A 15,120-nucleotide genomic window follows, 5' to 3' on the forward strand; every position below is an offset into this window, starting at 1 on the left:
GGATTATCCAGGGAGAAAATCCTTTTGCTCCCTTTGCTGAGGACGGTGCATTCGGCAGCCTGGCCGATATAATGATGTTAAATTGACAAATCCCTCGGCAGTGACCCTGGGTCTGCAACGATCCCGGACACGGCCCTGAAGTGGAGACACCTTGTTCTCCCTTATTAGGGAGAGAGCGAGCCTGTGGTATTCGAATACATCTTCGGGGGACAGCAAGTCTGTGTCTTTCCTGCTGCTTTGCTGGATGCTTGAGTGCTCGATGATGGGTGGCGATGCCTTTCTTTCTGGTGGGGGGAGGCAAGATCGTTGCTTTGCTGCTGTTTACACGCGGGAGGGAGGACAGCTGGGGCCGGGGCTTTGGTGTTCTAACGCTTAACTGTCATTCATTCTTTGGAGGCACTGTCCTGTTTTTCGTGGATGTATATTCTATACATTTCTCTGACATTAAACGTACCTTTGAAACCGTCGAAGATTAACTTTATAATCATCGGTTCCCCGATGCAGAGTGACGGTGAGAGATGGGACTGATTATTCTAACTGTCACTCGTTGTCGCCGGTCAGTTAATTGTGTGTGACTGTGAGTGAGTCGGGAGCAGCTTATTTATTCCCGCACGTCAGCAGCTCACACATTGTTTAATTTACATTTGACATGATGAAATCAATAAACCGCTTTAACTTCCTGTCTTGCTATCGGACTTGAGTCTCATTAGAGGGGAAACTGTGACCTGGGGTTACTTCTGTCCCCCGCACCCGGTGAACTGCAATAATGTGTCTGAGCTCCTCACACTGGTACAGCAGCGTCTCAGCTCCAGGCTGAGGGATGCCAGACTGGTGGTGTATCGTCCCCAGGATCTCTTCACTCCCCATCCCCATCCAGGCTGACATACCACTTCCTCACGCCCCAGATACACGCACTATCCTGACCCCACCTCTCTGAGCGTTCTCCTTGCTCTCGCAGACAAAAGGGATTGAAAGCTCATGTCTGACCAGCGTCCACAAACGTCGTGATCAAGAGAATGGAACAGAAGCAATCAACACAGAGTGAAGCTCCCTCCACACCGTCCCTTCACACACTCACATGGTCAGACACAGAGAATTCCATCGACACCATCCTATCATACACTCCCAGGATCAGAAGCTGAAAAAATCTCACTCAGGCTGTCCCAATACGCAATTCCTGTTTCAGACACAGAGCAATGCTCCCTCCATCCCCTCAAGTCACACACTCCCAGGATCAGAAACAGGTGAAGTTCACCCTGCAATATCCAGATCCGACACAGTGTGAAGCTCCCTCAACCTATCTCATTACACATTCGCCGGATCAGGCACAGAGTGAAGCACCCTCCACACATTCCCATCAAACACTCCTGGGCTCAGACACAACGTGGCGCTGGGACAAATCGAGGATAAACTGTTGCATTATGTTCCTGAGATACATTGGAGGTGGTTCGAAATGTTCACCTGACGGAGAATCTCACCTGGTCCTTCAACCCCAGCTCCATAGCAAAGAATGCCCAGCAGCGTCTCTACTTTCTGTGAAGGCTGAGGAAAGTCCATCTCCCACCCCCCAACTCATCACATTCTACAGAGGATATATCGAGAGCATCCTGAGCAGATGCATTACTACTTGGTTCGGAAATTGCTCCATCTCGGATTGCAAGACCCTGCTGCGAATAGTGAGGTCAACTGAGAAGATCATCGGAGTCTCTCTTCCCGCCATCACGGACATTTACACTACACGCTGCATCCGCAAAGCAAACAGCATTATGAAGGACTCCACGTACCCCTCATACAAACTCTTCTCCCTCCTGCCATCTAGGAAAAGTCTTCGAAGCAGACCAGACAATGTAACAGTTTCTTCCCCCAAGCCATCAGACTCTTCAATACCCAGAGCAAGGACTGACAACAACTTACTGCCCTCTACTGTACCTATTATCTTGTTTATTATTTATTGTAATGTCTGCACTGTTTTGTGCATTTTATGCAGACCTGAGTCGGTCTGGATAGTCTAGTGTGGGGTTTTTTTTTTGTCTGTGTTGTTTTTACGTAGTTCAGTGTAGTTTTTGTATTGTTTCATGAAGCACCATGGTTCTGAAAAACGTTGTCTCGTCTTTACTGTGTACTGTACCAGCACTTATGGTCGAAGTGGCAATAAGAAGTAACTTGACTTAACCTCACTTGACATGTGAGTGAGTGGCTTTTTTTAGTGTGGAAGCTTCGTTTGGAGTTTTTAATGCCAGTTTGAGCTGGGTTTGTTGGCGGTTGCGAACTGCGTGGTCCCCAGCTGCGGCCGCTGGCAACTCGCCAGGAAGCCGGTTCACTCCAAAACCTGGAGACAAACGCCATTGTCCCCAACTGGCATCGGGGCAACCTCCTTCCATCTTTATCGCCGTGAATTTCGTTCGGTGTAGGAGCCGAAGAATCTGTTGAGACGTCTCGACCTCTCACGGCCTGGAAGTTCTTGAGGACTAACGGAGCCTTTCCTGGCGTTGGAACTTCTGGCGCCGGGCCAGCAAGGTACTGTCGAGTGCAAACCTTTCCGGCCAGTTGTTCAACTCGGTCCAGGACTTATAACCAGCATCGTCATATATTTCTCGATTCGGGCATAGTGCCAGAATGCGGACCAGTCTCCAGGAGGTCGCAGGCCTTCGGGGAGTTATGCAAAGCCAGCTGCCTCTCCAGCCTCAGACGATGCCCTGTTTCAGTCGGTGGAAGCGGAATAACTTAGGAAAAGAGTGCGGAGGCTATGGAGAACCTGGCGGGGAAGGATGGTATTTTGGCCACCGGGAAAGAGTTCAAGGAAGACAGAGCTTTATTTGAGGAATGATGAGTTGGTTCATCGGGCCCTCAGTAGGGGGATCACAGTGGAAAATCTTTTTACAGATGGAGCTAGTGACAGCTCCCACGCAACGCATCGACCTCGGTCACGTAAAGCCTTTCATCCCCAACGAGGACCTGCCTCACGCACTAACACTATTGGGGCAAGTAAGGTCAGAAATAACTGCCATCATGCACAAATTCAGGAGACGCACCCTTGGTACTGTAATCTCTTTCCGGCGACAGATATTCACGCAGCTGGAAAAGGAGGACGACGTTGAGGGCCGGTTTACTGTCCGGCACGAGGGGGTAAATTATCAGGTGTATTGGAGCTCTGAGCGCCCACGGTGCCATGCATGCAGGGAGGCGGGGCGCTTTCGGAGGGACTGTCCTGACACCCGAAACCCTAGGGAGTCCACTTTGGGCACATGTACCCCAGCTACATCCGCCCCTGATCGTATTCCTGCGACTGCACCTGAGCCGACCCCTGCTCCTGCCCCTACCCCTGTGGTTTAGGTGGGAGATTTTGAGACTACGTGCAGCGAGATTCAGGCGAGAGACAGGGCAAGAAAGTGAAGAAGAAGTCTAAGCAACCTAAGAAGTCGGCCTGCGAGACCGCAGAGTGGAGTCGGTCCTGAAGTGGAGCGGGAGGCTTGGGGAAGTGCACAGTTGTACTGGGTGATGGAAGCAGACAGTACCGCCCCATCAGTGAATCCCGCACCTTTGTGCTCCTCCGGCGTGAAGAGGAGAAGGGAATGTTCCCCCAAGAGGGCAGAGAATGTAGATGCGTGGGAGTCCCAGAAAGGGGTGGGAATCCGGCTGGAATTTGTGTCTAACCCTGAATCCCCAGATATAGCCACCAGTCCTGTAGTAGGTGGTGTGGTTGTGCAGTAAGCTAGTGCTAGGCCTGTTTGCACAACTAAAACAGACCAAGAGCCCTTCACCCAGGACTTAGTACTAGGCGCCTCCCTGAAGGCAAGTGTATTTAATAATATGAGCGGAGAGGAGACCAGGCTCTCTCACTGTTAGAATCAGGCTACCAGTGAATCCCTTGGACCAGAGCTGCTGGGGTCCCCTTCATGCCTGTCTCCTGGGGAGGGTGATATACTCTGCATGCCGACCCCATCAGCTAATGGCCTGCAGGGAGTCTCTGGGAATTACCCCTCCATTGTTGTAACTGTGGATAAGACTGATGCGATGGTGGAGCGGGAAGGTATGAGTGAGGTATCCGCTGCGCAGTGTGGGTTACAAGTGTAGCCACCTATTAGAACGCACGAGCAGGAAGTTGGGGGATCTGTCTGCAGTGAAGGGTTGGAGGGAGATTCTATTGATAGCGAGACAATGGACATCCTCACCCCTCCTGAGAAATCTGCATTGTGGAGGAAATGAGAGAGTTCATTCTCACATCTGAGGGTGCAAAGTATCGACCTAAACTAGCCTCGCTTCGCTGGTGTAGCATGCCGAGGCTGGGGAAGTCCCTGCCAGTCATCCTCAGACGGAAGGAGAAGGGGAAGAGGAATGCTGTGTCAGGGAATGACAGGTGGCAGCTGAAATCCTTTCTGGATGACCTGGTGAGGGACATCAGTGTGGGAAACAGCCTCGCTCCTTCGGGAGACGGTGGGTCACAGAGTGGCGTTGGCACCACTCGGGCCCGGAAAGGAAAGAGCGTTCTTGCTTTTTCTAGGGATAGTGTGGTTGAGGGCGCCTCCGCTCTTACCGGGAAGGGTACTGTTGCTGAGGCCTAGTGTACACCCAACATGAAGCTCGCTGTAGCTGGTCTAAATTTTAATGGTAGCAGGGGTTCTCTCCGCAGATAAAACACTCTCGCAGTCCTCAGGGATGGGAGATATGCGGTGAATTTCCTGTAGGGAACACATACCACCCTGGGGGACGAGTCCGCTTGGCTCCTGGAGTGGCAGGGAGGGGTCTACATGAGCCACCTCAGCTCCAACTCTAGCGGGGTGGCGATCCTGTTGGCCTCGACCTTCCAGCCGGAAATGGTAAAAGCTCAGGATGTCGAGCCCGGCCGTCTGCTCCATCTGGCTGTGCGCCTGGATGATGTACCTCTGCATTTCATCAACGTGTATGCCCTGAGGGGCGGGATGATGCAGACGCGCCTGTTCCCTATTCCGTCTGCTGTCCACTCTACTGAGCTCCATGGATCCTGGGGGTGGGGACATCAAATGTACCTTCGAGGTGGAGAACCTCCGCAGTCTCCAGCGCGACACAGCGTCGGCAAAGAAGCTAAAGGAGATAGTCGGCCCCTTTGACTTGGCGGACGCCTGGCGGGATCTACATCCTGACTCTGGAGCCTTCTGGAGAAGATCTAGAGGGGGGAGATTCCCGAATAGACCGCCTCTGTGTCTCTCAAGCGTACAGCTCCCTCGCGACGGCAAACTGCATGCGGCAAATCTCGTCCTCGAACCATCACCTTGTGTGGATGGAATTTCCCCCTCGGCACTCTGAGGTGGGGCCGGCTGGTGGAGTCGTGGCATCAGCGCCAGACTCCGGAGCGAGAGGTCCCGATTTCGAATCCAGCCAGATCCCTTGCACGCTTAACTCGACCTCGTAAAAATAAAACTGGAGAATACTAAACTCGACCTCGTAAAAATAAAACTGGAGAATGCTATAGAAACGAAAAGATCAGTGTATAATGCTTGTCATGACGGCGCCTGATGCATTCTTCTTCTCCGGATCCGGCACGGGCGCTGTAAGAACCGAGCGTTCTAGGTCGCCTGGAGGGAAAGACGGGTAATTGTTTTTATGTCGGGAGTATAGTAGGTCGACAAAGAGGCGGGGCTCTGAGATTGAGCGGTTTGAGAGAGCGTTGCTGGACCTAGTGTATTGGAGGGGTCGTGACTGTCACGTGACAGCACTGCCCACTACCCGGTCGAAAGCCAAGAAGGCACGTCACCTGCCAATCAAGGTTTGACCCCTCCTCGCCCATCAATGCACTGTTACGGACCCGCAAGTTTCGTTCACTGTGGACTGTCACTTTAACAGAGCGCTTCAGTGAGGCAGGACTATGATGTTGTTCACTGACCGACTCGCAGCTTGTTTACCTTTAAAACAAGGACACAGACAGTCACAGTCAGGAGTGGGGGGGGGGGGGGAGAGGGAGAGAGGAGAGAGAGAGCGAGAGAGGGAGAGAGAGAGAGAGAGAGAGAGAGAGAGAGAGAGAGAGAGAGAGAGAGAGAGAGAGAGAGAGAGAGAGAGAGAGAGAGAGAGAGAGAGAGAGAGAGAGAGAGAGAGAGAGAGAGAGAGAGAGAGTGTAAATCTTCCTTTTCCAGCACCTGGAAAAGGCAGCAGTTCCAGCTTGTCGAAGCTGGGGATTTGGAACTCTGCTACACCCACAAGGGTGGGGTGATCATCGATCCGGTGCACATCGGATGTGTGGCTGTCACTCCGTATAATCCAAAGGAGTGGATTTGGGAATGTCCTGTGGGGCGACTCGAAGTTAACCCTTGCCTGGGTGTGTGATGTGCTAACCCCTTGAAGACGGCATCCCTGTGACAGATCACTCTGGTGGTAATTCGTGTGTGGATTTGGAACGGCTCGACGGAGGATCTTCCAGCACTGATGTTTATTAATTACCACCGTGGAACCCGTGGAATTCGGCGTAATTGCCTTCTCTCTACGTTTTACCCTGGGTTACAAATATCTCTCTCCCATCATTTACTCCGTGGATGAACTGAACTTCCATGCTTTCCCATCTATAGACTCGAAGCCTTGTTCCGCCGAGCTCAATAGTTCGGGAGTTATATTTACACACACCTACACATAACAGTGTTAACTTCTGTTCATCTTGGTTAAGTTGCTATATTATCAGTAGATACTAATAAAGATAGTGGTTTTAACATCCGGGCACTCCAGTGACCACTGCCGGTGGTGCCGCTAAGCTGGGGGCTCCCTGGAGTTTGAACGGGACCCGCTGGGTTTGCGGCCACCGCGCCTACCCGTGTCTCCCCGCGAGCTGGTCCGGCTGTTGCTTTCCAGCATATGTGCCATATGTGGTGACCTTTATCCACCCCCTGAACGATCTGGGGGTGCACCCGACACACAGCGGCCACCGGGAAAAGAGGGCCATCACGGAGGCGGAGAGGTTCTGGACGATAGCCTCTCCCAGATACGGCACGGCCCGATTGCCCCGTGAGGTGATCCAGATGACCAGTGTGCTCGGGACGCCGGCCAACGAGACGGCAGTAGCACTGCCACACACCGAAGAAGCCCTCACCCGAACGGCGGCAGAGCTGGCGGCCGTCAGGATGGTCGCCCTGCAGAATCGACAGGCCCCGGATTACCTACTGGCGGCTGATGGTGGTACCTGTGCAATCATTGGTAAGGGGTGCTGCACGTTTACCCCTGACGTGTGGAGCAACATCACCCACTTGGCTACTCACATTCGGGACTCGGTGGCTAACATTCAAACATCGAGGGACCGGCTCCTCCGGCACTACACCTCATGGGGAAACTGGTGGCCGTTTGGGTCCCTGGGCAACTGTCACCCACTGGTCGATTGCACTCATTCTCGGTATCATCGCTGTGTGTATATTATGCTGTGCTTGCCAAACTATTCAGAGCACGTCTGCCTTTTTTCAGGCCTGTACAGTCACATACAGCGTTAACCTTAGAAATAGTTGAGTGTAAGACTTCCATTAAGATATATCACTTTCCTTCTCACTGTGTTACATGTAATGCTTGGCGGGTGGCGTGGATCCGAGTTATGGATTTTATTGGATGGGGGTCGTGACAGTCACGTGACACCACAGCTCACTACCTGGTCGGAAGGCACGCCACCTGCCAATCAAGGTTTGACCCCTCCTCCCCCATCAATGCACACCCCAACACTGGCCCCTTTAATTAGCCTTGTACTTGGCCTCGAGTAATTGGCCTTTGTAATCATCTTAACTCTGCTGGTACAGAGCCATTGGCCCCCCTGTGAATTACCAGGGCGGGACCCTCCAGCCCTGCTGCACTATAAAGGGTGCCACGTGTGCTGGACCCTTTACCTTTGCCAACTCCGAGGGACCACCCTGCTTCACCCCGGGCTGAGAACCGTGGAACGGAGCTGGAGAAATTGTTGGTGAGCTGTGTATTGAATAATGTCGGGAGCGTTGATTACTGTCCCTAATAACATAGAGCCGAGCCTGCACAGAGACAAGGGGTGGAGAGTATCGTATTGACTTTTCCCTTGGTTGTGTGTGCGCGAGTACTTTGTCCCCAGGCGATTTTCCCACATTCATTAGTAATTGACCGTGTGTGTTTTATTGCCGATCCGACTTTCCCCACGACTGCTGTAAATTGTGTGCATGTTGCTTCAGTTGCCATTTTCCCACGCTTGCCTTCTGTAAATAAAATACTTTACTGCCAAGACTGTGTGTCCGAACTCCTTGCCTTTGAGACCTACCGAATCTGTTTCCCCACTTACCACACTTGCTCACCCAATTTACATTTTCTACGTTCATGCGATATGGGTGTTGTTTAATCAGTTTGGCTTGACCAATATCTATGTCGTGTACTGCGACCGTGGTTTGCTTGGGAACATCGGGAAATAAATCTTTAAACTTCAGAATTAATTCCTTCAGCTGTTGTTCTTGTTTTGGTTGCAGATTAGGCAACTTGTTAGCAATGTTTTCTGGAACAACCAAGTTCATGAGCCTAACTGGGACCATGTTTGGCTTGTGAAAAGTCTCAGACGAGTCAATTGTTTCATTCTCAGGGTTGCCAGTTTCATATGTTTTGACAACAACACTCACAGACGGTGCCTGCCTGTCAAAGAAAAAGGCTTTATCATATTTATGTGTAACACCTGTGTTAGTTTACTTCGGTCGGGTGTTTTAATAACATAATTCACATCATTAATTTGAGAGACTATTTCATACAGTCTGTTGAATTTCGCCTGAGGTGGATTCGTCAACATTGGAAATAGGCAAGCACCTTATTCCCCACCTGCTATTTTCTTTCACAAGCCCGCTTATCAAAGCAGCACTTCATTTTGTTTTGAGAAATCTTTAAGTTTTGTCTCGCTAGAGTACAGGCCTGGTGTAGTTTATTTTTGAACTTCAAAACATAGTCTAACAAGTTAACATCAATCCCATCAATCCACTGTCCCTTTAACAAGGTCAAAGGTCACCTCACTCTGTGACCAAATACAAGTTCAAATGGACTAAATCCCAGTGATTCCTGGACCAACTCTCTTACTGTGAACAAAAGCAAATATATTCCTTCATCCCAGTCTTTTCCATTTTCAACACAGTGTCTTTTTTTGGCGTGTGCGTGCGAGAGTCCGATGATGTCTTTTTCAAGCCTTTACAAGGCACGGAGCGAGAGAGAGAGAGAGAGAGAGAGAGACAGTGTGGAACGCATTATGTCTTAATCATTGTTTTGAGGGTAGAATGAAATCTTTCTAGAACCCATGATGGAATGCGGATTATGTAATTTGTTTAGCTCCCAGTTCATAAACTACCTGCTGGAATAATCCAGATGTAAAATTACTTCCTTGATCAGACTGGATTTCTTTAGGCAAACCAAATCAAGTAAAAAAACTTGGTAACAGCCTTCGCCAGATTTTTAACTTTAATATTTCTGAGAGGTATTGCGTCTGGGAATCTGGATGCAGTACACATAATAGTTAGCAAATACTGATGGCCAGCTTTAGCCTTTGGCAATGGGCAAACTCAATCCATGATAACTTTAGAAAAGGGTTCACCGAATGCACGTATAAACCACAGTGGGGACACTGGGATTACCTGGTGGGGTTTACCCACAACTTGACAAGTGTTACAGGTTCTGCAAAAGGTCACAACATCTTTCCTCAAATTAGGCCAGTAAAATTATTTCATAATCCTGTTTAGTTTTATTCACTCGAAAATGTCGACCTAATGGCATACTATGGGCCAAAGCTAAAATTTCAGCCCTATAAACTTTAGGAACTACAACTTTGTGAAAAATTGCCCATTCCTCACTCGCTGGTATAGCAGGTGGCCTCCGCTTCCTCATTAACACTCCATCCTCCAGATAATACCCTACTGCCACTTTCTTAATCGCATCATCTGAGAGAGCTGTTTCTTTCAAAGCTTCACTCTCAGGGTCTCGGTTCTGTTCTGCTATAAACTCCTTCCAAGACAGGGATAAATCTTTCTTATCAGACTTACTACGTAAATCCTGTTGAAACAATGAAGGCAGAAAAGTCCCTGACAAGTCATCATAACCTGAATCCTGATTTTGGCTATCATGGGTATCAGAATCATGCTGCACAGATCCGTCTGGGTCGGCAGACTTTTTAGCCATACTGCGACTTACTGCGCAGGAAGGATAAATGTTAAAATCCATCTGTGGGTCATCAGTGGTTGGCTTAGTTGTCAACTGCACTGCAGGAACAACTTTACCATCTGCCAGGTCATTCCCTAACAGCAAAGTAACATCTTCCACCGGTAAACTGGAGCATAATCCGATCTTAACAGGTCCCGAAACCAACCCTGACTGTGAAGTTACCTTGTGCAATGGCACAGAAACGATACCGACCCCAATGCCTTTAATAAGATTTACCTCTCCAGTGTTAGTCTCATCACCAAACTTTAGAACACTGTCTAATATAAGTGACTGAGAAGCCCCAGTATCTCGAAGAATTTTCACTGGTACTGGGGTTGACCCTTCCTTTACTAATACAAACCCTTCTGACATAAAATGATCGAATCCCTTCTTAACTCGGTCAGACCTCTCAGTCCTTAACTGAGCCTCAACAGAATGTTCAGAACCCTGTGGGTTTATAGGTGCTTCAACATACTGAACACAGGCATTCGGGACTGCCTCCTTTTCCTTTTTCTTCTTCAGGACAGAACAATTAGCCATCATATGACCAGCTTTCTTACAATAGTAACAAGTGAGCCCAGAATATTTCTCCTTCAACTGCTTCCCTTCATCCTTACTCTTATCACTAGTCCCAGCTTTAATTTCTGGTTTACACTGGCTATCCCTGCTACTCTTTTGGAAGCTCTTATTCTGGGTAAACTTAACCTTATGAGTTAAAACAAACTCATCTGCTAATCTAGCAGACTACTGCAAAGTGACAGCATCATTTTCATCTAAATATGTCTTTAGGTCATCAGACACTCAGCTTTTGAATTCTTCAATTAAAACCAACTCTTTCAAGCTGTTAAAATCATCCTTCACATTTTTACATGTGCACCAGCAGTCAAAACACACAAACTTCTCATAAGCAAATTCCATATAAGTCTAGTTCACAGATTTCCTCAAATTTCTAAACATTTGCTGTATCATTCTGGGACCGACTCATAAACTTTGAGCACAGCCTGTTTCACTATGTCATATCACTATGTGATAAGGTTCCACACGGTAAGCTTATTCAGAAAGTCAGAAGGGATATTTGGCCAGATGGATTCAGAATTGGCTTGCCTACAGAAAGCAGACAGTCGTGGTGGAGTGAGTATATTTTGGATTTGAGGGTTGTAACTAGTGGTGTCCCACATGCATCGGTACAGGGACCCTTACTTTTCGTGATTTTTATTAACGACCTGGATATGGGGGTAGAAGGGAGGGTTGACAAGTTTGCAGATGATACAAAGGTTGGTGGTGTTGTGGATAGTGTAGAGGATTGACAAAGATTGCAGACAGACATTGATAGGATCCATGAATGGGCTGAAAAGTGGCAGATGGAGTACAACCCGGAGAAGTGTGAGGTGGTGCAATTTGGAAGGTGGAACTCCAAGACAGAGTACAAAATAAATGGCAGGACACTTGGTAGTGTGGAGGAGCAGAGGGATCTGGGGGTTTATGTCCACAGATCCTGAAAGTTGCCTCACGTGTAGGTAGGGTAGTTAAAAACGCTTTATGTAGTGTTAGCTTTCATAAGTCGAGGGATAGAGTTTAAGAGTCGCAAGGTAATGGTGCAGCTCTATAAAACTCTGGTTAGGCCACACTTGGAGTACTGTATCCAATTCTGGTCACCTCACTATAGGAAAGATATGGAAGCATTGGAAAGGGTACAGAGGAGATATATCAGGATAATGTCTGGTTTAGACTGCATGCATTATGATCAGAGATTAAGGGAGCTAGGGCTTTACTCTTTAGAGAGAAGGAGGATCACAGGAGACATGATAGAGGTATACAAGATATTAAGAGGCATAGATAGAGTGGGCAGCCAGCGCCTCTTCCACAGGGTACCACTGCTCAATACAAGAGGACATGGCTTTAAGGTAAGGGGTGTGAAGTTCAAGGGGGATATTAGAGGAAGGTATTTTTTTTAACCCAGAGAGTGGTTGGTGTGTGGAATGCACTGCCTGAGTCTATGGTGGAGGCAGATACACTAGTGAAATTTAAGAGACTACTAGACAGGTATATGGAAGAATTTAAAGTGGGTGGGGGATATATGGGAGGCAGGGATTAAAGGTCGGCACAACATTGTGGGCTGAAGGGCCTGTGCAGTGCTGTTCTATGTTCTATAATCAGCTGCTTCATCAATTGTCAAAGCAGAATAGGCTTGCTGAGCCTTCCCCTTAATTACACTATGTAAGAGAATAGGCCAACCCTCTTTTGGCCACTTTAAACTCTGAGCAACCTTCTCAAAATACTGGAAGTGTTTATCAACCTTTGCCTTGTCAAATGGAGGTAGCAATTTAACTTCCCAACTGGCCTCAAACTTATCACCAGAGTGTAACACTAGACCCCTTTGCTGTAATCTCTCTATCTTTTCCAGCTGGAACAGCCTCTGTCTTTCTACTTCCTCCCACTGTTTTACTGCCTCTTCTCTCCGTTTTTCTGCCTCTCTAGCTTTAAACGGCCTCTGCCTTTCCGCAGCCTCCATCTTTAATTTTTGTCATTTGTATGGGAGCTCAAGCTCACTAGGTTTACTTTCAGGAAACACCTCCAACACCTCCACTTTAAACACACCGTCAGATACATAATGTTCAGCGATTATCCTCTGCATCAGTGCCCTCCTGATTATAAATTTCACCTCAGCAAGTTTTAACCTTTTTAGCAATACCCAACAACCCAGTCCTTCTGGCGTCCTCTAATGCCTCAGAGGTTGGCCCTTCCAGATATCTATCAACATCCATTGCTGCTGATTTTCCACCCACAAATAAATCAAAATTGATTTCCCCAATGAAATCGATAATTAATCAATACGCCCCCAAATCTATTCATATCCTGGACACAGGCCCCAATTTTGTTACGAATCGTCCCACTTTAGAAAAGAACCATCAGCAATAGACTACACCTGAGTCTGTTTTTGATGTTAAAATTATCCTTATTAGAATCTCATTGTAATTTAGTAACTTAAGCAAGATGAACAGAAGTTAACAGTGTTATGTGTATATATGTGTGTAAATAGAACTCCCAAACTATTGAGCTCGGGGGGAACAAGACTTGGAGTCTTGAGATACTAAAGTATGAAAGTTCAGTTCAACCACGGAATAGGTGATGAGAGAGAGATATTTGTAATCCAGGGTAAATGTCGAGAGAAGGAAATTTTGTCGAATTCCACAGGTTCCATGGAGGTAAAATGGGAGAACAGTCACTGTAGATTTTATCTGTCATTGTTCCAAATCCATATATGAATTATCACCGAAAGTGACTTGTCACAAGGGGTATCCTCTTCAAGTGAATTACCACACCACGCCCAGGCAAGGGTTAATACATTCAGTGGTCTTCACAGGATACCCCAAATCCGATCCACTCCTATGGATCAAACGAGATGACAGAATCGATAATTAACCCACACTTGTGGTCATAGGAAAGATCCAAACAGTGACTCTTGGCCACGAGTTCCCTGGTTTCAATCCTTCCATTTTTCCTCCTTCATCTCTGTCTGACTCTGAGTGTCTGTGTCCTTGGTTAAAACTAAACAAGCTGCGAGCGATGTAAACAAGCAGCAAGTCAGACTGATTCACCTTCTTAATCTCTCTCTCTCGCTCTCTCTCTTAAAATGACAGTCCACAGCAAATGAAACATAGGGATTCATAACAACGGCCACTCCCCAGTGTGAGCTGACTGGTGTGCCAGTAGTCGGGATGACTGAGTGAATCCTTTCCCACATTCTGAGCAGGTGAACGGCTTCTCCCCAGTGTGAACTCGCTGATGACTCTGTAGGGTGGATAACCGAGTGAATCTCTTCCCACAGACTGAGCAGGTGAACTGCTTCTCCCCAGTGTGAACTCGCTGATGTTTCTCTAAGGTGGATGAATCAGTGAATCTCTTCCCACATTCTGAGCAGGTGAATGGCCTCTCCCCAGTGTGAATTCGCTGATGACTCTGTAGGGTGGATAACCGAGTGAATCTCTTCCCACAGACTGAGCAAGTGAACGGCTTCTCCCCAGTGTGAACTCGCTGGTGTCTCTGTAGGATGGATGAATCAGTGAATCTCTTCCCACATTCCGAGCAGGTGAATGGCTTCTCCCCAGTGTGAACTTGCTGGTGTCTCTGTAGATGGTGTAACTGAGTGAATCGTTTCCCACATTCTGAACAGGTGAACCACCTCTCTCCAGCATGAACTCGCTGATGTACTTTCAGTTTAGATGATTTAGTGCATCCCTTCCCACAGTCTGAGCAGGTGAACGGCCTCTCCCCAGTGTGAACTGACTGGTGTCTCTGTAAGGTGGATGACTCAGTGAATCCTTTCCCACATTCTGAGCAGGTGAGCGGCTTCTCCCCAGTGTGAACTCGCTGGTGTGCCAGTAGTTGGGATGACCGAATGAATCCCTTCCCACACTCTGAGCAGATGAACGGCCTCTCTCCAGTGTGAACTCGCTGATGACTCTGTAGGGTGGATGACTGAGTGAATCTGCTCCCACAGACTGAGCAGGTAAATGGCTTCTCCCCGGTGTGAACTCGCTGATGTACCAGTAGGGCAGATGACTCAGAGAATCTCTTCCCACAGACTGAGCAGATGAATGGCTTCTCCCCAGTGTGAACTCGCTGGTGTCTCCGCAGTGTGAAAGAGTGAGTGAATCTCTTTTCACAGACTGAGCAGGTGAATGGCTTCTCCCCAGTGTGAACTCGATGATGAACTTTCAGTTTATATGAGCCAGTGAATCCCTTCCCACAGTCCAAACAGGTGAATGGCCGCACACCGGTGTGAACTCGCTGGTGAGCCATTAGGTCAGATGACCGAGTGAATCGTTCCCCATAAATTCCGCAGATGACCAGCCTCTGCCTATTGTGAACTGACTGGTGTTTCCACAGGTGGGATGACTGACTGAATCCTTTCTCACACACAGAACAGGTAAATGGCCTTGCCCAGTATGAACTTGGTGATGTACCTTCAATTGTGATAACTGAGTGAAT

At 48.3% G+C, this 15,120-nt stretch overlaps 1 protein-coding gene across 1 annotated transcript in view; it reads right to left on the reverse strand.

Moving 5' to 3' along the window:
• Positions 1–13,124: 13,124 nt before the first annotated feature.
• Positions 13,125–15,120, reverse strand: part of LOC140720606 (uncharacterized) — a 29,419-nt gene continuing 27,423 nt past the window's right edge. The window contains exon 2 of the mRNA XM_073035436.1: positions 13,125–14,667. Within this exon, the coding sequence (XP_072891537.1) occupies positions 13,795–14,667 (873 nt within the window). The 3' untranslated portion in view covers positions 13,125–13,794. The remainder of the gene's footprint in view (positions 14,668–15,120) is intronic.

The sequence above is a fragment of the Hemitrygon akajei genome, unplaced genomic scaffold (genome assembly GCF_048418815.1).
Source record: "Hemitrygon akajei unplaced genomic scaffold, sHemAka1.3 Scf000045, whole genome shotgun sequence".
In the NCBI taxonomy this organism is placed as follows: domain Eukaryota; kingdom Metazoa; phylum Chordata; class Chondrichthyes; order Myliobatiformes; family Dasyatidae; genus Hemitrygon; species Hemitrygon akajei.